General features: G+C 43.6%; 1 protein-coding gene across 2 annotated transcripts in view; it reads right to left on the reverse strand.

The window, feature by feature from the left end:
• The window catches only part of OTOA (otoancorin), a 96965-nt gene that overhangs the window by 9434 nt on the left and 63021 nt on the right, over positions 1-24510 (reverse strand). For both annotated transcript variants that reach the window (XM_054669010.2, XM_054669011.2), the window contains 5 exons: positions 22784-22974; positions 20276-20369; positions 14829-14958; positions 10305-10492; positions 6148-6303 (listed from right to left, as the gene is read on the reverse strand). In XM_054669010.2, the coding sequence (XP_054524985.1) occupies positions 6148-6303; positions 10305-10492; positions 14829-14958; positions 20276-20369; positions 22784-22974 (759 nt within the window). The remainder of the gene's footprint in view (positions 1-6147; positions 6304-10304; positions 10493-14828; positions 14959-20275; positions 20370-22783; positions 22975-24510) is intronic.

A 24510-nucleotide genomic window follows, 5' to 3' on the forward strand; every position in this document is an offset into this window, starting at 1 on the left:
CACAACCTCCAACAAAACCTTATAATTTCCTGTCTCTTTGCCTTTGTTCAAACCAGTCCTTTCATCTGAAATGCCCTTCTGCACTTCCAAGTGCAGACATTCTTTTTTTTTTTTTTGGTTCAACTCAAATGTCACCTTCTTCATGAGGTTTCAGCCAGAATGATTTTTTCTTCCTCTGTGGTCCTACAGAAATATGTTTACCCCTTCAATTCCAATGTTTACTCTTCAATTCCAAGAGTAGCACACAAAATGCTTTGGTGTTAAACTATTTTAAACGAAGCCTTGATTTAAGGCAGCTGACACATAAGTCTCCATAATTCTAGCACAGTGGCTATTCATCATTCATAACTTCCTCTGGAGAACCACCTCTCTTGTATTCCTGCTTCATGTGGTTCAGTCAAAGCTAACTGCACCAAGTTCCAGGAGTGATGAATTTCAATTCATACCTTAGCCTAGCTGCAGTCACTGGTTCTGGATTGGACATGTGATTTAACCAGAGTCAACCAGAACTTTGAGTGGAGCATTAGGGGAAGAGCTTTCTTTACTCTGGACTTGAACTTAGAAGGATATACACAAGGATCTGCTGGAACCTACCACATGCAGGCATAGAGCCTGTCTCTCAATGAAGCCAACACAAAGAAAAGCAAAGTTCAAAAACATGATAAGAGACAGATTCCCACCCAGAGTGTTGAAGATCCTGGATCCAGCTGTATCTGAACACTACCCCTGAACTTTCCAGTAATGGGAGTCAATAAATTCCTTTTTTTTTTTTTTTTTGAGACAAGGTCTCACTCTGTCACCCAGCCTGGAGTGCAGTGGCATGATCTCTGCTCACTACAACCTCTCTCTCCCAGGTTCAAGCGATTCTCATGCCTCAGCCTCCCCAGTAGCTGGGATTACAGGCAGGCGTGAACATGCCTGGCTGATTTTTGTATTTTTAGTAGAGAAGTAGTTTCACTGTTGGCCAGGCTGGTCTCAAACTCCTGACCTCAAGTGATCTGCCCATCTCAGCCTCCCAAAGTTCTAGGACTACAGGTATGAGCCACTGCACACTGCACCCAGCCCCTTTATTTGTTCAAGCCAGTTTGTGTTGGGTTTTCTGCCACTTGTAACTAAACATGTGCTGATTCATTTTATCTACCTATGTAGGACCTGAGGAGGCATCCAAGCCAATCCTATGAAGATCAGCTACAAAATAAAGTCTGGGCTGGGCACAGTGGCTCACACCTGTAATCCCAGCACTTTGGGAGGCCGAGGCAGGAGGATCACTTAAAGTCAGGAGTTTAAGACCAGCCTGGCCGACATGGTGAAAGCTTGTCTCTACCAAAAAAATACAAAAATTAGCCAGGCGTGGTGGCACGTGCCTGTGGTCCCAGCTACTTGGGAGGCTGAGGTGGGAGGATTGCTTGAGCCTGGGAGGTGGAAGTTGCAGTGATCCAAGATTGTGCCACTGCACTCCAGCCTGGGTGACAGAGTGAGACTCTGTCTCACAAAATAAAGTCTGGTTCCTTCAGTGCTCATGGGAGCAAGTAAAAGAGATTATAAGACCTCACAAGGCAAAGATGAGGAGACATCCAAGGACAGACCTCTAAGTGGAAGCGAAAATCACAGGCTATAGTCAATCTTCCCAACTCTCTTTGTTTTTTTTTGTTTTTTTTTTGAGACAGAGTCTCACTGTGTCACCCAGGCTGGAGTGCAGTGACATGATCTTGGCTTACTGCAACCTCCATCCCCCAGGGTTCAAGTAATTCTTATGCCTCTGACTCCCAAGTAGCTGGGATTACAGGCGCCCGCCACCACACCCAACTAATTTTTTGTGTTTTCAGTAGAGACAGGGTTTCACCATTTTGGCCAGGCTGGTCTCAAACTCCTGGCCTCAAGTGATCTACCCACCTCAGCCTCCCAAAGTGCTGGGATCACAGGCATGAGCCACCATGCCCAGCCCCCATCTCCTTTTAATGTTAGTCATCACCATCACACAATATAGATCATTAAGGTGTTGAGAGAAAGTGTTGAGGAAGATTGTGAAATGTTGCAATGAAATTCCATCTTCATGGGCTGGTGCTTCCCACCCCTCAGGTGTGTTTAAATGCTACCTACTCAGAGAAAACTGCCCTCTGGACTCTTTCATCTCAAACAGCCCTTCTTCCCACTATTCCCATGAGCACCTTGTCCATTTTCCGCATCACTTATCGTGATTTTTCAAATTTTTCACTTTGATTACTCACTTTTTTGTCTGTATCACCAAGTAGGCTCCCAAAAGAAAAGGACCATATCCAGGTAGTTTACCAATGAGTCCCCAGCACCTAGCATAATGCCTGCCACACAGTAGGAGTTCAATAAGTACTTCTTGAGTAAGTAAATGAATGAATGAATGAATGAATGAAACAACATCTGAGTGAGTGACTTACAGAAGTCCTGGGCAATATATATTATTTGACATGCTTCATTTTGCTGCCTTCATGTAATAGACTGGCTTCAGGAAGATTTCTCATGTTTCTGAAAATCGGACTGGTCAGTGTCCTCATCAAGTTGTCCTCCATGATTACAAAGCTCACAGCTACTATGGGGGCGGGGGATGCAGTGACACCATGCTTAGACTTATATGTCTTTGACTTAATGGGACTGTATATCCAAAGTGGTAATAGCTAACATTTATTGTAGCTAACATTTCTTGAGTGCATACTGTGTGCTGGCACCACTTTGACCACTTTACACATACTATCTCATCTAATCCTCCTAAATAACCCTATGAGGTAAGTATTAATAGTATCCCTAGTTTGCAGATGAGCAAACTGAGGCAAGGAGAGGTTAAGTAACTAGGCCAAGATCACACAGCTAGAAAATGATCGTTCTGGCCAGGTGCCGTAGCTCCTGCCCGTAATCCCAGCACTTTGGGAGACAAAGGCGGGCAGATCACCTGAGGTCGGGAGTTGGAGACCAGCCTGACCAACATGGAGAAACCCCGTCTCTACTAAAAATACAAAATAAGCAGGGTGTGATGATGCATGCCTGTAATCCCAGCTACTCAGGAGGCTGAGGCAGGAGAATTGCTTGAACCCGGGAGGCAGAGGTTGCAGTGAGTGGAGATTACACTCCAGCCTGGGCAACAAGAGCAAAACTCGTTCTAAAAAAAAAAGAAGAAGAAAGAGAAAAGAAAATGATGGTTCTAGGATCAAAACCCAGGCAGTCTGATTCCAGGGCCTATACTCTTAGCCAGTGAAGGTGTTTGGCTATGGAGAAAAGATGGAGATTCAAGTTAGTTTTCAAATTTTTCTTATTAAGTCTTCACAATCAGGTTTCACTAGTTGACTCAGAGCAATTTGGGCTCCTCAACTATCAGGCATGCTCACTTTAAAATGAAAGTGCAAAAATACAATTTAAATGAAATTACTTTGAAGATATGGTACTAAATTGTCCTTGCCACTGAAACCCGGAAAATGCAAGCTCAGCCTGCAAGGTGATAAGTTAAAATAAATTTCCTTGAGTGATGAGACCAGTGTATATGTAATGATTCCAAGACAATTAATATCAACACTTTTAGGCAATATTAACCGTTGAAAAATGAATAGCTTTAAGATTTCAATCTCTCTGTTCATCCCTCTGGCTTCTATAATAGTTTCTTCCCTTATATTGGTTTTTGAGCTGAACTATCTGTTAATGTAGTTCCGTCAGGTCTGACTATTAATCTAGAAACATGCATTTAAGGTTGATTGGGAGCTAAAGTTGAAGAACTGACTACAAATGATACATGCAAGTGTTAGGTTTTCATATCCTCTTCAAACATATTGATAAATCTCACTGCCATCCATGAGAATTAAAATCGGTGCGAAGGGAAGGAGACACCCTAGTTTCCGGATGTATTTTTCTGTTTCTCCAAGACTGCAAATAGAATGATTTTAATAGCACAGTGTGATGTGGCACTTCTCAAACTAGTCAAAACCAGTTTTAGAGTCAAAGAACCATGGGATTATAGAATATCAGACTGGAAGGAACCTCAGATTGTTGGGGCTAACCCTCTCATCTTGCAAAGGAGGAGACTAACCCAGAGAAAGGGGCTGTAATGATGATGATAATGTTGATGATGACAATGCAATGATGTCAATATCAACATAAAAACAGCTAATTTTTATTGACTACTATGTACCAGACATTGTTCAAAATGTTTTCAAGTATTAACTCATGTAATCTTCATGGCCAGGATCTGCATGTTGCCCAGCTCCAGGGGTGCACCATTCACACTGTATTCTGTTTGAATGGCACCACTCAGAGTTATGAAACATGGCCACCGTGATTACAAAAAGCTCAAAAGAGTAGGGGGACATTCATTGGTTTTGGCTGCTCAGCGTCCACACTTTTTCTTTGGAAAATTACCCTCTATTAGCTTCCTATTGCTACTCTACCAAATTACCCCAAACATAGTGGCTTTAAAAATACACGTTTATTCTCTTATAGTTCTGGAGACTGTATGTCCTAAAATGGACTAGAAGGATGGGTTCCTTCTGGGAGTTCTAAGAAGAATTCATTTTCTTGCTTTTTCTAGCTTCAAGAGGCCACCTGCATTTCCTTGGCTCATAGCCCCATCCTCCATCTCCAAAATCAGCAGCAGAGCACCTTCAGATCTCTTTCTAGGTCCCTCTGCTTCCATTATCATGTCACCTTCTCTATCTATGACCCTCCTTGCTCCTTCTTAAAAGGACCCTTGTGATTACATTGGGCCCACCCAAATAATCCAAGATAACCTCCCCATCTCAAGATCCTTAATCACGTCTTCAAAGTCCCTTTTGCTCCATAAGTTAACATAGTCACAGCTTCCAGGGGTTCAGACATGGACATCTTTGGGGGACCTTAATCAGCCTACCACATATCCTTCCCCACTCGGCTCATGTGGTCATGAGATGGTGATAAGATGGACTCCGCTCCCTGATGTAGGCCTCGCCAACCAACATATTCAACCCCAGACCACAGTGGTTGCTCAGGGGCGGGTAACTACATGAGTGGAGTCAATGCTGAGGCTTTTCCAAAAACTAATAAAGAAGAGGCACATTTTTATGGGCTTGTTAATTAGGTTGTATATAAGCCTAGTGCTGAAAATGACCACTGAGAGAGCTGCCTAAGAATGAAGATAACATGGAAGGGCTAACACTTCCCTTTCCAGCAGTACAGTGGATTAGACACCCTAAACTTCTCTCCCAATCAAAACAATTAAAATTCTGGGAAGAACTTCTTCTTTAGCCCATGAAGGATTAATTAACATAGGAATTGTCCACCCACCATAAACAACTAGAAAATTTAACAAAATATATAAGACAACTGCATCCGGATATGGAACAACAGAATCCTAATCCCAGAAGAAGAAAAACAAACAAGATGAGCCTTAAAATTACCCTCACTTACTGCCAAAAAGCAGTTTCCAAGACATGGATCAGGAAGAGGAACCAAAACAAGCCCAGTGGCCCAGTTGAGTTGAGGATACAGAGATCCAAGTTCAGAGAGGCCACGGCACTTATCACTTGGGCAAAGTATTGGAGAGGAGGAAACTGCAGAGGGTTCCAGAAAGCTGCAGAGATGTCTAGTACTGACTGCTATTTTGCACATGCAAAGAGTGAAACTCCACATAGGCAGGAAAAGAGTCATCAGTAATCAGAAAGGATTAGGCTGAGCAACTTCCAGAGCTCATATGGAGCTGGAAATAGTTCACATTCTCACCAGCCAAAGTAGAGAGATCTTGAAATACATGGAGCATTAGGTAACATCCTCAAAGGAATCATGTCACAGTAATGATGATAAATTAACAACAGAATAAAGGTCACTCTGGTTTTACCCTAACAAAACTCAAAAGGAAGCATCAAAAGGATCAAGCTGATTTGAAAGTAACTTAAGTGTATGACAGAACAAAGCCCAATACTCTTCAAAGAAATACAACTAAATCAAATACTCAACAATGTAAAATCCACAATGCTCATCACCCAATCAAAATTGCTAGGCTTGCAAACAAAAAAAAGAAAATATGACTCATAACTAAGAGAAAAATCAGTCAACAGAAACAGACTCAAAAATGACCATGATGAGGAAATTAACAGTAAGGATATGAAGGCAGCTCTTATAAATATGGAATAGTTAAAAGACCCAGAAACATCCACCCACCTGTCCCGGGGTCCATTCTGTTTGCCAGCTTAGGGAAGCCACAGTGTCTATGGAGCTGAGGTCCAGCTGCTCCAGCTCACTCTCATTAAGAGCCAGAGCAATGCGCCCCAGGGAGACGATATGGTGTTCTCTCCAGTAAGATGGCATGTCCCAAACCTTTAGGCAAAAAAAGAAAATAGATTAGACTGAACACTGGTGATGGTATTTACAATGATTTGATTGTTTGTGCCCCTCTAAAATGCATATGTTAAAACCTAATCTCCAATGTGATAGTATTGGAAGGTTGGGCCTTGGGAGATGATGAGGTCATAAGGGTGGAGCCCTCATGAGTGGGATTAGTGCCCTTGTAAAAGAGACCCCAGAGAGCTAGCTACAAGCTAGTCCCTTTCCACCATGTGAGGACACAGTGAGAAAGCACCATCTATGAAAAACAAGTCCTTACCAGATACTGGATCTGCCAGTGCTTCAATTTTTGATTTCTCACCCCCCAGAACTGTGAGAAATAAATTTCTGTTTATAAGTTACCAGTCTATGATATTTTGTTATAACAGCCTGAATGGACAAAGGCAGTATCTAAAATAGACATAAGGAGGCTAGGTGCAGTGGCTCACACTTGGAATCTCAGCATTTTTGGAGGCCAAGGCATGCAGATCACATGCGGCCAGGAGTTCAAGACCAGCCTGGCCAACATAACGAAACCCTGCCTCTACTAAAAATACCAAAAAAAAAAAAAAAATTAGCTGTGCATGGTGGCGCACACCTGTAATCCCAGCCACTTGGGTGGCTGAGGCACAAGACTCACTTGCAGAAGTTGCAGTTAGCCAAGATGGTGCCACTGTACTCCAGCCTGGGTGACAGAGCGAGACCCTGTCTCAAAGAAATAAAAATAAAACAGACATAGGGAAACCTATTGTGCAGCATGGTGACCACAGTTGATAATAATGTGTTGAATGGTTGAAAATTGTGAAGAGAGTAGATGTTAAATATTCTCATAACAAAAACTGACAACGGACAAGTATGAAAGGTGATTGACATGTTAGCTTGCTTTAACCATTCCCCAATGTATACATACATCAAAACATCATATTGTATATATGTATACACCATAAATATATATAATTTGTATTTGTCAACTATCCCTTAATAAAAAATAAATAAAAATTAAAAAGACATAGGGTAAATCTTAATATAAAGCTCTCTTTTAAATCAATAATAAAAAGATGACTATATTTGTTTTAAAAAAAGATAGACAAAAGACATCAACAAGGAATTCACAAAAGAAAAATTAAATGTATGGGGAAAAGTTTATTCTCAGTCATAATTAAAGAAATATACATTAAAAACAATCAGACCATGTTGATTCATCACATGTCAAGAAGTATAAAGACTTATCACCATTTACGATACTGGAAAGATACAAGGTAAGAGATACCCTCATTTGTTGTAGTTGAGAATATAAGTTGGTACATACTCTTGAGAGGGCAATTTGGCTATCTGTATCAAAAGCTTTTAAAGTATTTATATTCTTTGACCCAGAAATTCCACCTCTGGGAATTTAGCCTGAGTAAATGAGACAAGTACCCAACAGTATATGTATAAAGGCATACATTGAGGCACTTTTTTAATGCAACCTGAAAGTCTAACAATTAGCTAAATAAATAAGAACTAACCATAAATAAAATGAAGTTGCCCCTGTGGATACCTCCACCAAAGATTGGTTCCAGGACTTCTTAAAGATACCAAAATCCATGGATATTCAAGTCCCTTATATAAAATAGTGTAGTATTTGCATATAATCTATGCACATCCTCCTGTATACTTTAAATCATCTCTAGATTACTTATAATACCTGATGCAATATAAATGCTATGTAAATATGTACAAAATGTTATGTAAAAAATGCTACTGTATTTTTATGTGTATTGTTTTTTATTGTTATATTGTTATTTGGAGCATTTTTTCTAAATACATTCTACCTGAGGTTGGTTGAATCTGCAGATGTGGAACCCACTGATATGGAAGGCTAATTGTATTACAAAGCTATTTAAAATACTGATATAGGCTAGATGCTGTGGCTTACGCCTGTAATCCCAACACTTTGGGAGGCCAGGCAGACAGATCACTTGAGGTCACGAGTTCGAGACCAGCCTGGCCAACACTGTGAAACCCCATCTCTACTAAAAATACAAAAATTAGCCGGGCATGATGGTGGATGCCTGTAATCTCAGCTACTTGGGAGGATGAGGCAGGAGAATTGCTTGAACCTGGGAGGCAGAAGTTGCAGTAAGCCAAGACCACACTATTGTACTCCAGCCTGGGCAACAAGAACAAAACTCCATCTCAAAAAATAAATAAATAAATAAAATACTGACATAGATGTACATTTTGGATATGAAAAAATATGCAGTCTGTACTGTTGGGTGTAGAAAGCAAGTTATTGAATAGTAGGTAAGTATAATATCATTTTTGTAAAACATGAGATATAGGTATGAAATATATAAAATAATATTTTTTATATACATAGTTTTGGAGTGTGGTAAGCTTCAAGTGAATATACCAAAATATCAACAGTGCTTATCTGCTGAACAGTGCTTATCAAAATATCAACAGTGAGTAAAAGATTATCACTGATTTTCTTCTTTATTATTTTCTGACTTTTCTACAATAAACTTGAAGTACTCATATAATACATAAATACAGTTATATTTATAATTTTAAGACATTGAATTGTTTAACCCTTGAGGGTAACTAGATATTCCACAACCATGTAAAGAGCTAAAACAGGGCTGGGTGCAGTGGCTCATGCCTGTAATCCCAGCACTGTGGGAGGCCAAGGTGAGCAGATCTATTGAGGCTAGGGGTTTGAGACAAGCCTGGCCAAACAAACCCCGTCTCTACTAAAATACAATTATTAGCCAGGCGTGGTGGCTTGTGCCTGTAGTCCCAGCTACTCAGGTGGCTGAGACACAAGAATCACTTGAACCCGGGAGGCAGAGTTTGCAGTGAACCACAGATCGCGCTGCTGCACTCCAGCCAGTACGACAGAGCAAGACTCTGTCTTAAAAGAAAAAGAAAAAAAAAGAAAGAAAAGCTAAAACAGGCCACAAAGAGACCTTTTCCTTTTATTTATTTATTTGAGACAGAGTCTCGCTCTATCACCAGGCTGGAGTGTAGTGATGTAATCTCGGCTCACGGCAACCTCCGCCTCCCGGGTTCAAGCAATTCTCCTGCCTCAGCCTCCCGAGTAGCTGGAACTACAGGTGCATGCCACCACACCCGGCTAATTTTTGCATTTTGAGTAGAGATGGGGTTTCACCATGTTGGCCAGGCTGGTCTCGATCTCTTGACCTCGTGATCCGCCTCCCAAAGTGCTGGGATTATAGGCATGAGCCACTGCACCCAGCCTATTTTTATTTATTTTTGAGACAAGGTATCAGCTCTGACACCTAGGCTAGAGTGCACTGGCGCAATCTTGGCTTACTGCAACCTCCACCTCCCGGGTTCAAGCCATTCTCCTGCCTCAGCCTCCTGAGTAGCTGGAACTACAGGCACACGACACCACGCCTGGCTAATTTTTGCATTTTGAGTAGAGACAGGGTTTCACCATGTTGGCCAGCCTGGTCTCGAACTCCTGACCTCCCGTGATCCGCCCCCCTCAGCCTCCCAAAGTGTTGGGATTACAGGCATAAGCCACTGCACCCAGCCGCCAAAGGGACCTTTTTAAAGATGGAAAGCTACTTCCAGTCCTCTTTTTACTCCTTTCTGTTATATTTTCAGACAAATTTGCAAATGATTCTGAGAAAACCTGCTGTGAGCAGCAGCTGGGGCTCTCCAGGTGAAGGAATAAAGCCTAATTCTTGCAAACCACCTTGGTCAGAGGCACTGGGACATCCACAGAACTTGATTCACTGAGCATCTGCTAGATGCCAAGACACATCTCATCCCATTCTCTGCCACAGCCCTAAGAGGGAGGAACTGGAAATTTCCTCCTTTCTCAGATAAGGAGATCACAATATCACTGAGCTGATGCAGTAAAATTTCAAGATGATGTATGGGAAAACTGCTCGAGGAGGACTCTATGTGCAGAAATGCTGAACTGGTTTTGGTGTTTTTCTTTTTTCCTCTGTTTAATGTTTCCTCCCTGAGGTGGGCTTCACCTGTATTGCTTTCTCCTTCAGGGTCATCAGCTGAGGCCGGCTGAAACCCTGGACAGCTCCCAGCAGTTCCACAGTCCTGATGAATGTGTCTTCCTCCATGCACCGCAGGTCCTCCAGGGCCCAGCAGGCGTTGGCTTCGGCCAACTTGAAGATGTCATCAGAAGAGGGGGCCACGACTCCATGGCAACCTGAAGAAAGGAGAGATGCAGGGAAGGAGAAGAGGAAAGAGAATTTCAGGAAATGTTAGTGTATTGAAATGAGTAACATTCTTCGCCAGTCAGATTTATGCATGGAAGGGACTACAGAGTAAAAGCAGAGAGCAGGAGCCCAGGGACCAGTTTGAATCCCACTTCTGCCATTTCTTGCTAATTACTGGGTAACAAAGTCATGGAAATGCCAGCTTTTTGCACATCCACATGCACAAACTAGGAGTGGTGCAACATTACAATTAAACTACAAATTCCTTGAGGGCAGTAAGAGCTGGTGGTGAACAGTCCTGACTTTCGATTCAAATCCAAGGCTATTTAACCTCTCTGTATTTCAGTTTTCTTGTCTATAAAATGGAAATAAAATCACCTCATAGGATGGTTGTGAAAACTAAATGTGTTATATGTAAAGCACTTAGAACAGTGCCACGCATACAGTAAGCACTCGATACACAATTTCTGTTGCCTATCTTACCCCCTATGCCTTTGAGTTTGCAACCCAGCATAAAGATTCCAAAATTATGCAGCAGCCTTCCTATAAAAATGGGAAGATGGGCTGTGCAGTGGTGCATGTCTTTAATCCCAGCACTTTGGGAGGCCAAGGCAGAAGGATCACTTGAGCCCAGGAATTCAAGACCAGCCTGGGCAGCATGGTAAGACCTCACCTCTGAAAAAAAAAAACTACAAAATATTAGCTAGGCATGGTGGCACATGCCTGTAGTCCCAGCTACCCAGCAGGCTGAGGTGGGAGGATCACCTGAGCCTGGGAGGTCAAGATTGCAGTGAGCCGTGATCACACCTACTCTCCAGCCTGGGTAATGGTGAGACCCTGTGTCAAAATAAAATAAAAAATAAAAACCAGGAAGATGAGTTGCTGTCCATGAAAATCATAGTGGGGGTTGTGGCTTTCCCATCCCAAGAGAAAAGAGAAATGAGCCCATTGCATTTCTCTTGGCAACAGGAAAAACATCCATTTCGGTCTTTGAATAATGCGAACCTTACCTACTCAAACCAGTTACCAACCAACATGCAAGTGAGATATTGTCTTTGCTGGATCTGATGTGCCCAACCTGGGAGAAAACTCTAGGATCCTTAAGAGCAACCCTGGATTTCTTATCTTAGCAGCAGACCACCACTGATGCTGACAGATGCACCAACCCCACCCAAGGCCAGGGTATTTCCCGAGCCCCATGGCCTCTCTCTTATCATTGCACCTTCAATGGAAATTCACTGCATTCCAATCAAGAGGCAAAAGTAGACTAGATCAAAGATGCCAGTTGTGGTCCTCAAACATCTTTATCATAAGCCACTTGGAGAGGACTAAAGACCCATCCCTCCCTAGGCCAACCCCCAGCCCACCCTCTAGTGAAAACAACATCAGTGATAGCACAGAACTAGAGAGGGCAGAATGGTTGACTAGTATATCAGGAACTTGGTCTTATCACTGTGTCTGTCCAGGGCTTAGAATAGAGCCTGGTACATAGTAGGTGTTCAGCAAATATCTGTGGAGTGAGTGAACACACACACACAAATTAATATAAAACCAAGCGGTAATTCTGCTAATCCATTAATCACTAAAGCACAGCAGCAATTAATACCCAGAACCAACTAAAGAACACTCAAACTATGCACTGATACCAGAGCTTCCTTCCCCTGAGCATGGAAAGCCTTATTTTGTGTACCACATGCACGCAGTAAGAGCTCTGCAATATGATGACATGGACTGCTAGACCTTGAGGGCAGTGGGAGCCAGTGGTGGTCACCACCAGCTTTGAGTACAAATCCAAGAACTGCCATTTACTAACTCTGTGACTTTAGACAAGTCCCTTAGTCTCCTAAGCCCCAGTTTTCTTCATTTAAAAAACAAGAGAACACCCAAGCCTGGAAATCTGCAGCCCTCAATGGGAATAGGCATTCCTGTTTTCACACCCAAATGTTAGGTTTTGGCCTGCCACATCCCACTATCCTGTACCCATATAAACCCCAAACCCCAGGCTCCATGAGCATACAAGCAGATGAGCAGATGAATAGAAGAGAAGAGGAGCAGAAGAGCAGCATGGCAGAGAAAGGAGCGTCTGAAGGCCAAGAAGAGTTTGGCTGGGGACAGTTGGAGAGGAGATTGGTCACAGGACAGCCAAACTCCAGGGGAAGAACATCTTCCCACTCCATCCCCTTTCTAGCTCCCCATCCATCCCACCGAGAGCCACCTCCATTACCCAATAAAACCCCACATTCACCAAGAAAAAAAAAAAAAACGGGAGAACAAGATAATGCATGGAGGGATAATCACCCAAGGTAGACATAAATCCAATTGTGATACTTCTTTGCTCGATGTCACACGATGCCTCCACCCAGAGTAAAAGCCAAAGTCATTAGGGTTTCCTTTAACAGTCGCTACATGGCTGGCCTTGTCTCTCACTCCCCTCCAAACACACTGGCCCTTACCTCCCACTCATGGAAGTGGTCCTGTCGCACTCTCTGCCTGGAAGACTCTAATTGAAAATATCCACATGGCCCACTCTCCCTTGGGTCTTCATTCAAATGTCACCTTCTCAATAAGACGTTCCTTCGTGATTCTCTTTTCACATGACAGTCCCCTCTCAACACTCGTGGTGCATTCCCTTGCTTTATTTTCCTTCTTGGCACTTTTCATACAATATACCATATATTTTACTTATGTGTGGAAATTTATTGTCTTGCTACCCTCCATTTGAAAGTAAGCTCTTTATTTACAAAATTGGTGCTTAACGAATATTTGTTGGGTGGATGAAAGCAAGCACTGACTGTCAACTACTATCATTGGGTCTGATTAACTTTGTCTCCTCATGCCTGGCCCCAGTCTGCACTTAGTAGGTGCATGGTAATGATAATAAAATATCTAACACTTGGACAGGCATGGTAGCTCACATCTATAATCCCAGCACTATGGGAGACCAAGGCAGGAGGATCACTTGAGGCTCAGAGTTCAAGATCAGCCTGGGCAACACAGCAAGACCCTATCTCTACAAAAAAAATAAAAAATTATCCAGATGTGGTGGTGCATGCCTGTAGTCCCAACTACTTGTGAAGCTGAGGTGGGAGGATCTCTTGAGTCCAGGAGGTCGAGGCTGTAATGAACCATGATTGCACCACTGCACTCCAGCCTGGGTGGCAGAGTGAGGCCCTGCCTCTATAAAATCAAATTTTAGGCCGGGGGCAGTGGCTCACGCCTGTAATCCCAGTATTTCGGGAGGCCAAGGCAGGTGGATCACCTGAGGCCAGCGTTCAAGACCAGCCTGGCCAACATTGTGAAACCCTGTCTTTACTAATAATACAAAACTTAGCCAGGCGTGGTGGCACATGCCTATAATCCCAGCTAGTCAGGAGGCTGAGGCAGGAGAGTTGCTGTAATCTGGGAGGTGGAGGTTGCAGTGGGCCGAGATCATGCCACTATACTCCAGCCTGGGTGACACTCCAGCAAGACTCCATCTCAAAAAATAAAAAAAATCAAATTTTAAAAATATCTAATACTTATTAAAGATCTGCTACATGCCAGGCATTCCGGTAAACATGTTTCTGGGTTTAAACCCATTAATTCTCACAATAACCCAGTGAGGTAGAGACTTTCATTATCCCCATTTGATAAAGGATGAAAACTGAGGCACACAGAGGTTAAAGAGCTTACCCAAAGCCACACAGCCAGTAAGTGGCAGACTCAGGAGTGAAATCTAGCCAGCCCGGCCCTGTCACTGCTATGTTAAACCACTAATCCATGTTGGTCCTTTAAGTCAATCCTACTGAAATGTTTGTTACACATATTCACGCATTAAACCTACTAGCCTGGGTATGGAGTATGGGACATGATTCCAGGTCACTTTACAAAAGTGTAACTCTTTTTTTTGAGACAGAGTCTCGCTGTCACCCAGGCTGGAGTGCAGTGGTGCCATCTCAGCTCACTGCAACCTTCATCTCCTGGGTTCAAGCAATCCTCGTGTCTCAGCCTCCTGAGTAGCTGAGACTACAGGTGTGCACCACCACACCCGGCTAATTTTTGTGTTTTTAGTAGAGACAGGGTTTCGCCATGTTGGCCAGGCTGGTCTCGAACTCCTGACCTCAAGTGATCTGCCCGCCTCAACCTCACAAAGCGCTAGGATTACAGGCTTGAGCAACCGCACCTGACCCAAAAGTGTAATTCTTTTGCTTATAGATTTTGTCATTCTATTGCTTTGCAGACATTTCATCCAGTTCCCTGCATAAGGAGGCCTCTTGATGTTAGGGACCCTGCCCAAAACATTAATTACTATGCCAACAGTGGCTCAGATACCCTGGAAACACTCACCAGGCATAGGGTCAGAGCTGGGGATCTTATCACTGCTGTTCCGAACAGATTGAAAGACAGCCCAGAGGAATTCTTTAGGGGGCAGGGTCCTGGCCATCTTGGAAGCTGCTTGCAGAAGGATCTCAGGAAACTGTGTGAAAGAAGATGAAAGAAGAGGAATAATAATTAAAACCCCTTAAATACAGATTGAAATTAGAGTTGAAACTGTCACACTACTTACTGCCTTCATTCTTTGTTATAGCAACTTCTCATATAAATCGAATCCCTAGTCCCACTAATGTGGTCTCTATAAAGAATCCTATGAAATGATACTCAACTTCAATAAAAATCCAATAAAGTCTAAAAAACATAAGTAAATCACTTTTCACCCATCAGATTGTCAAAAATAAAATAAAATGCTAATACTTAATGCTGGGCACATTCATTTTTCCGTGGGACTGTCAAACTGTGCACTATTAGCAGAGCAATCTGGTAATATCGACAAAAAACGTAGGTTAGGCCAGGTGTGGTGGCTCATACCTGTAATCCCAGCATTTTGGGAGGTCGAGGCAGGCAAATCACTTGAGGTCAGGAGCTCAAGACTGGCCTGGCCAACATGGTGAAACCCCATCTCCACTAAAAATACAAAAATTAGCCAGTCGTGGTGGCATGAGCCTGTCATCCCAGTTACTTAGGAGGCTGAGACAGAAGGATCACCCGAGCCCAGGAGGCTGAGGTTGTAGTGAGTCGAGAGCATGCCACTGCACTCCAGCCTGGGTGATGGGAGTAAAACCCTGTCTCAGAAAAAAACAAAAAAAAATGTATGTGTACCTACCCCTTTTATGGTTTGGTGCTATTTCAAAGTTTTTACTAAACTTTATATTTGATATAGTTTGGATGTGTACCCCACCCAAATCTTATTGAAATGTAATCCCCAGTGTTGGAGGTGGGGCCCAGTGAGAGGTGATTGGATCATGGGGGCAGATTTCTCATGAATGGTTAAATACAATCCCCTTGGTACTGTCCTGCGTTCTCTCGAGATCTTGTTGTTTAAATGCATGTAGCACCTCCCCCATCACGCTCTTGCTCCTGTGTCGGCCAAGTAAGATGTGTCTGCTCCCCCTTCGCCTTCCGTCATGATTGTAAGTTTCCTGAGGCCTTCCCAGAAGCTGGGCAGATGCCAGCATCATGCTTCCTGTACAGTCGGCAGAGCCATGAGCCAATCAATCCTCTTTTCTTGTCTCTTTTTTTTTTTTTTTAAGAGTCTTGTTCTGTTGCTCAAGCTGGAATACAGTGGTGTGATCTCCACTCACTGCAACCTCCACCTCCCAGGCTCAAGTAATTCTCGTGCCTGAGCCTCCTGAGTAGCTGGGATTACATGCATGCCGCACCAAGCCAGGCTAATTTTTTTTTATTTTTATTGTAGACAAGGTTTCACTATCTTGGCCTGGCTGGTCTCAAACTCCTGGCCTCAAGTGATTCGCCCACCTCGGCCTCCCAAAGTGCTGGGATTACAGATGTGAGCCACTGTGCCTGGCAGTGTTTGTTTGTTTGTTTAGACAGAGTCTCGCTCTATCACCCAGGCTGGAGTGCGGGGCACGATCTCGGCTCACTGCAAGCTCCGCCCCCCGGGTTCACGCCGTTCTCCTACCTCAGCCTCCCAAGTAGCTGGGACTACATGCGCCCACCACCACGCCCGGCTAATTTTTTGTGTTTTTTAGTAGAGACGGGGTTTCACCCTCTTAGCCAGGACGGTCTCAATCTCCTGACCTCGTGATCTGCCCGCCTCAGCCTCCCAAAGTACTGGGATTGCAGGCATGAGCCACTGCACCTGGCCCTTTTTATTTTATTTTTTTTAATTTAACTTTTATTTTAAGTTCAGGGGTACATGGCAGGTTTGTTATATAGGTAAGCTTGTGTCATGGAGGTTTGTTGTACAAATTATTTAATCACCCAGGTATTAAGCCTAGTACCCATTAGTTATTTTTGCTGATCTTCTCCCTCCTCCCACCCTTCACTCTCCAATAGGCCCCAGTATCTGCTGTTCCATTCTATGTGACAACGTGTTCTCATCATTTAGCTCCCACTTATAAGTAAGAACATGCGGTATTTGGTTTTCTGTTTCTGCATTAGTTTGCTAAGGATGATGGCCCCCAGCTCCATCCATGTCCCTGCAAAGAACACGATCTCATTCTTTTTTATGGCCACATAGTATTCCATGTAAACCTCCTTTCTTTATAAATTACCCAGTCTCAGGTATTTCTTTATAGCAATGCAAGAATTGCCTAACACAGGTCAGGTGCGGTGGCTCACACCTGTAATCCTAGCACTTGGGAGGCCCAAGCAGGCAGATCACCTGAGGTCAAGGGTTCAAGACCAGCCTGGCCAACACGGTGAAACCCCATTTCTACAAAAAATACAAAAATTCACTCGGCATGGTGGTGTATGCCTGTAATCCCTGCTACTCAGGAGGCTGAGGCAGGAGAATCACTTGAACCCAGGAGGTGGAGGTTGCAGTGAGCCAAAATCGTGCCACTGCATTCCGGCCTGGGCAACAGAGCTAGACTCCATCTCAAAAAAGAGAAAGAAAAAAAGAATTGCCTAACACAACATTTGTCATGAAAAGGAGGTGAAGAAGGGTTGTCTCAACATCCTGGGTGGAGACTAGCAATGAGGGGACTTAGGGGACTTTGGGTTGCCTTGGAGAAAGTGCCATTTCTCATCTAGAACGAATACACTTTGTCAAGACTCGGGATTTTATTAGAAGGCCTGCCCATGGGCCCAGATAATCCATCAGGCTCTACAAACAGCTATGCCTCACTGGGTCCCAGCTCACCCAGAGAGCAAGCCTCTCAGCCTATGTAGCTCCCCTTTCTAGTCTCATCTTCAGAATTAGAGTCACAGTCTAGGCCAGCAGTTCTCAACCCTGGCTGTACGTAAGAGTCACCTGGGACACCCAGAGCCAGCCCCTAAAGATTCTGACTCAGTCGGGCTGGGCTGGATACCATGGATTGGACCCTCTTGGAATCTCCCCAGGTGATTCTAATGTGCAGCTGAGGCTGAAGGCAACCGCTCTAAGACAGTTAGCTTTTAGAAAGCAATGTGCATAGCGGAGTGAATGGCATTTTCCATTTTGTATTTTCTAAAGAAGAGTGTGTATATGCTCTTGTGTTTTTAGTAGAGACAGGGTTTCGCCATGTTGGCGAGGCTTGTTATATAGGTATTTTTATACCTATATAAAACTTGTTATATAGGTATTCAGGATATTTCTGAAAGGATGCAGAAGAGATTGGGGACAGCAATTGCCTCTGAAGAGGGAGGCTAGGGAACTAGAAGTCTGGGGTGGGAGGGAGACTTGCTTCTCATCCTATTACCTTTGGTGCGATTGGGATTTGTTAACCAGGAGCATGTATTACTTGTTTTATTAAACATTTCCAGTATTTAAAAAAAGAGTATACAGAATAATACAACAAAACACCCATGTCCTCACAACCCAACTTAAGAAATAAAACATCACAATATAAATAATAAGTCCTTCCTTCACTCTTTGCCTTCCTCCTTCCCCAGAAGTAACTGTCACTCTGAATTTGGCATTCACTTTTACACTTCTCTTACATATAAACTCGGCTTACATTTGCTTTAAATTAATTCAGCTACTATTTATTTATTTACTTTGTATCCTACTATAGATATTCTTTTGCAATCTGGGTTTTTTTTTTTTAACTCTACACTGTGTTTTTGAGATTTCAGTGTTGATACAAGACTTTTTCAATTTCAGAAGTTGATTTTTTTAAGATTAGATAGATATATGGATGTTCTCACTGATATGTGGGAGATAAACTATGAGGACCCAAAGGCATAAGAATGATACAATGGACTTTGGGGACTTGGATGGAAGAGTGGGAGGGGCCAAGGGATAAACGACTACAAATATGTTGCAGTGTATACTGCTCAGGTGATGGGTGCACCAAAATCTCACAAATCACCACTAAAGAACTTACTCATGTAACCAAACACCACCTGTACCCCAATACCTTATGGAAAAATAAAAATAATAATAAACATCTAAACATAAGAAAAACAAGGAAGGAAAAAAAATAGATGGATATATAACATTTGTGCATCAGGGCCGGGCCGGGCATGGTGGCTCACGCCTGTAATCCCAGCACTTGGGAGGCCGAGGCGGGCAGATCACTTGAGGTCAGGAGTTCAAGACCAGGCTGGCCAACATGGTGAAGCCCCATACCTACTAAAAATATAAAAATTAGCTGGGCATAGTGGCAGGGGCCTGTAATCCCAGCTACTCGGGAGGCTGAGGCAGGAGAATCACTTGAACCCAGGAAGCAGAGGTTGCAGTGAGCCGAGATTGCATCACTACACTCCAGCCTGGGCAACAGAGGGAGACTCCATCTCAAAATAAAATAAAATAATAAAATAAAAATAAACATTTGTGCATCAACTGCTTATAACTATATATTCAGACATCCAGAATATGATTTTACTGTGACTGGACTTCAGAATGTGTGCTGTGTGTGATCCTAGGTGAAGTTGTGTGTGTTCAGGCCCTGCTGAGCATGTGTGACCATGTGCACCTTGTGCCTGCAAGTGCAGGTATGAGAGTGTGTGGATGTGCTTTGTGGGGGATCTGATTGTCATTCAGCAAACATTCACTCCTTTCCTGCCCTCCACCTCCATGGAAGGAGACTCTTTCCTGCCCCAATAAAGTTGGTCTTGGTCATGTAACTTACTTTGGCCATTGGAGTGTGGCAGAAGTGACAGCGTGCCAATTTCCAACCTAGGACTTAAGGAGAATTGTACTTATCCCTTCCCTTTTTTGGTAGTTTCACACCTTCATGGTGAGAAAAACAAGTTCTAGAGCAGGGCTGCCCCAGCGACCCACAAATCAGGCAGCAAGAAACATATGCGAATTGTTCTATGCCCTTGAGATTGTGTGGCTTTGTTATGCAGCACAAATGACTAACTCATGCTTATTTTGCAGGACCCTTGGCCTAGACTGTCTAACTTCTGGAGCCTTACTCCTAGAAAAGTGTCATGCCCAAATGTAATGATCAATAAAGACTTGTTATTGGATTAAATGTGCTTGCACATGTGATTGCATACACTGGACATACATGTGCATGTGCATAGGGCACCAGCCAGTGTGAGAGCCAGAACAGGCATGCGTGTGAGATGCACACTAATAGCAGAGTGGTAGCTAAGTAATATCTGTCTGCACACATCTGCCTGGGGGGCCACACAAAAGGGCCTGAGTTCATTTAGCTGTGGCCTCACTCCCTTTTCCAGAACCTTGCACATCTTGGAATGGAGCTGGAAACATCTTAGCCCTTGGAGGCAGGGAGGAAGCTTCCAGAACCATAGACAGCAGTAAACCCAACGCTGTATAACTGACCACACTTTCTCTCCCCTTCAAACTCCTTCAGCCTTCTTAAGATGGAGCACAACATTACCTTTGTGGCTATAGAGCTTAATTCATCTCCTGAGAAAAGTACTAGAAAGGGTCCCAAGTCCTTCGTGGTCTCGGCTGTCCAGTGCTGAGGGAGTCTAAAAAGAGATAATAACCAGTAAAGGGAAAAAACATGCTGTGGTGGACATCTGTTGCCTTTTCCCCCAGCACCCTTTTCTTTCAGGAACAGATTGTCTTATACTCATGTCAATCACATGGTCCCACTTCCTTGACCAATAAAATTGGCATGTGATGCAGGCTGACCAATCAGAGTCATCCCTGGGAGTTTTGATGGAACTATCAGAGAAGCTCTCCTTTCTCTGGTATCTCTGGCAGTAGGGGAGGATATTGGAGGACATTCATATTACCAAGTGGAAAAAGTAAAGACCACACCAAGGAACACAGAGCTGAGGGATGGGAGGAACATATTCCTGATGATATCATTTGAGACATGGGATTCAGCCATGCCTGAAGACCACCAGTGAAGTTTCCCGTTACATTCCATTCCTGAATTCAATACATTCCCGTTCTCTTTAGTTTGAATTAAATTATTGAATTTCTGCCATTTACATCACAGTGTTTCCTTCTTCTCCCTCCTCAACAGAAGAGTAATTATATATTTCTTCCTTTTAATTTACCATAACAGTCTTCTCTTAGAATAAGAAAAAACCTTTCTCTTGAACTTGGCAGGATAAAATAAAGGCACTGACCCAGAATCCACTGTTATTCTTGTATAGATCATAAATGCCTACAGTGAAGAGCATTACACTATCTTTGGTGACATCTCTAAAGGAGGTCTGCCCAATTAGCAGTGACAGCTGGTGGGAATGCAAAATCATACAGCCACTTTGGAAGACATTTTGGTGGTTTCTTACAAAAGCAAACATGTTTTTGCCATATAACCCAGCAAACACACTCTTTGGTATTTACACAAAGGAGTTGAAAACTTACGTCTACATGAAAACCTGTATATGGATGTTGATAGCAGCTTTATCCATAATTGCCAAAACTTGGAAGCAACCAAATGTCCTTCTGTAGGTGAATGGCTAAATAAACTGTGGTTCATTAAGACAATGAAATATGATTCAGCACTAAAAAGAAATGAGCTATCAAGCCAAAAAAAGACCTGGAGAAAACTTAAGTGCATATTACTAAGTGAAAGAAGTCTATCTGAAAAGACTATCTACTGTATGATTCCAAATATATGATATTCTAGAAAAGGCAAAAGTATCAGTGGTTGCCAGGAATTAGGAGTGAGAGAGGAATGAACAGGCAAAGCCCGGAAGGATTTTTAGGGCAGTGAAAATACTCTGTATGATACTATAATGGTGAATACATGTTATTATATACTTGTCTGAACCCATAGAATGTAAAGCACCAAGAGTGAATCCTAATGTAAAATATGGACTTTGGATGATAATGAGAATCCAATGACGATAATGTCAACATAGGTTCATCAGTTCTAACAAATGTACAACTTTGGTGGGGGATATTGATCATGGGGAGCTTATGCGTGTATGGGGTCAGAGGGATATGGGAAATCTCTATCTTCTCCATTTTTCTGAGAACCTAAAACTAGTCTTAAAAATAGTCTCTGGGGTGAGGCATGGTGGCCCATACCTATAATCCCAACACTGTGGGAGGCTTAGGTGGGTGAATCCCTTGAGCCCAGGAGTTCAAGACCCACCTAGGCAACATGGTGAAATTCCATCCCTTAAAAAAAAATACAAAAATTAGCTGGGTACAGTGATGTGCACCTGTGGTCCCAGCTACTTGGGAGGCTCAGGTGGGAGGATCACCTGAGCCCAGGGAGGTTGAGGCTGCAGTGAGCCATTACTGTGCCACAGCACTCCAGCCTGGGTGACAGAGCGAGACCCCATTTCAAAAAAAAAAAAATAGTCTTTAAACTAATAATAACACCACTACCTTGCATCTGTAAAGGGCCACCTTTTCCAAATTTCCCCTTCATATGCCAAGCTGTGTAAGTAACAACTCTTTGAGATTTTTAGGGCAGCTACTATTGATTCCACTTTACAGCAAATCTGAAGCCAAGGCCAGGCGCGGTGGCTCACGCCTGTAATCCCAGAACTTTGGGAGGCCGAGGTGGGTGGATTACGAGGTCAGGAGATCAAGACCATCCTGGCCAACATGGTGAAACCCAGTCTCTACTAAAAATGCAAAAAATAGCTGGGCGTGGTGGCACATGCCTGTAATCCCAGCTACTCGGGAGGCTGAGGCAGGAGAATCGCTTGAACCAGGGAGTCAGAAGTTGCAGTGAGCCAAGGTCGTGCCACTGTACTCCAGCCTGGCCACAGAGCGACACTCCGTCTAAGAAAAAAAAAAAAAAAAAAATCTGAAGCCAAAAGAAGAAAGGTCACATTTCCAAAATAAGCATAAGAATTGTATCTCCTCCTAAGCCAGAGACTCTGTTTGCAGGGCAGGAGAGCCAAGGTTGAGTGTCCCTCCACAGAGCATACCACACCACCAAAAGCCAAACCCAGCCGCTCCTCACCCATACTGTCCCAGGAGCTTGAGCCTCACTGCAGCCTTTTGCTCAGGGTTGAGGTCTGGGCAGTCTCTGAGGCCATGTAGAGCAGTCGCCCAAGCCCTGGGGGAGATCCCCCTGTCGATGATGGCTGCCGGCAAGTGACACAGCAGGTTCCCCATGATGTCCACAGTGTACTCATCAGCAATGGAGTTGTCCTGAACCCAAAAAGTGGAGCCAATGGGCAGTTCCAACAGAGCATAAGATCGTGAGCCATTAGAAACACATCCTGTGGGGTGGGCACTGTGGCTTATGCCTATAATCCCAGCACTCTGGGAGGCCGAGGCAGGCAGATCATTTGAGGCCAGGAGTTCGAAATCAGCCTGGCCAACATGGTGAAACCCCATCTATACTAAAAATACAAAAATTAGCCAGGCATTGTGGCACATGCCTGTAGTCCCAGCTACTCAAGAGGCTGAGGCACAAGAATTGCTTGAACCCGGAAGGCGGAGGTCACAGTGAGTCTAGATGATCGTGCCATTGCACTCCAGCCTGGGTGACAGAGGAAAACTCTGTCTCAAAAAAAAAAAAAAAAAAAGTTCCGATCCCAAACTTCTTAAAGATTCCAGGATCTTAACTGCCTACCCTGCCATGGATTCCTAGAGATGGAACAGGACCTGATCTTCCCCAGGGATGCAGGCCTCAGAAATCTGGAAAACCCTGGCTTGGCACACCAGGAGCACTCAGTAATTGAGCGCTACTGTCACTGTTATTGCTCTAAGAATATTCCAGAGTTCAACCACCATTATACTATTGGCACCACAACAATGAAAACAGCACTTCAAAGTTTGTATGCCACTTGAAAGCCTTCAAAGCTCTTTTGCACTTTCACAAAATGACAAAAATAGTTCACATTTATTGTGTGTTTCCTATGTGCGGGCACCGTCCTGAGTATCTGTGGGTCTCAATCTAGTCATCTTCAAAGTAACTGTAAGAAGTAAGTACTACTATTATCCATTTTTTAAAGAAAAAGAAACTGCCAGCTAGTGGCAAGGCTAGGATTCACACCCAGACAATCTGGCCTTTGAGCCTTTACATTAAATAATACATTGCCCATGTCATGTTCTCAATACTCTATGAGGAGACTAGGTATGGTGGCTCATGTCTGTAATCCTAACACTTTGGGAGGCCGAGGTGGATGGATCACCTGATGTCAGGAGTTTGAGACCATCCTGGCCAACATGGTGAAACCCTGTCTCTACTAAAAATACAAAAAAGAGCCGGGTGTAGTGGTACGCACCTGTAGTCCCAGCTACTTGGGATGCTGAGGCAGGAGAATCACTTGAACCTGGGAGGCAGAGGTTGCAGTGAGCTGAGATCGTGCTACTGCACTCCAGCCTGGGTGACAGAGTGAGACTCTGTCCCAAAAAAAAAAAAAAAAAAAAAAACTCTACGGGAGATGTGCTACTACCCCCACCTTACAGATGAGAAGACTGAGGCTCAGGGAGGAAAGGTGATTCACCCAAAGCCACATAACCAATCACTGGCACTCAGTCTCTGGGTACTGTGCTCTTTCCATTCCTCCAGAGTAGCCTCCCCTCCTTTGGGCCGTGGGGCAGAAGTCTCCAGAACCAATGTAAAAGATTGTTCCAACCAGCAGCTTTAGAGTAAGCTTCAAGACCCACCAATCAAACTTCTGGCCATCACAGCAGGCTCAAGATCCTAGCCAGATCCCTCACAGGGCTCCCCAAGAT

This window comes from Pan troglodytes, chromosome 18, assembly GCF_028858775.2.
Source record: "Pan troglodytes isolate AG18354 chromosome 18, NHGRI_mPanTro3-v2.0_pri, whole genome shotgun sequence".
Taxonomy (NCBI): domain Eukaryota; kingdom Metazoa; phylum Chordata; class Mammalia; order Primates; family Hominidae; genus Pan; species Pan troglodytes.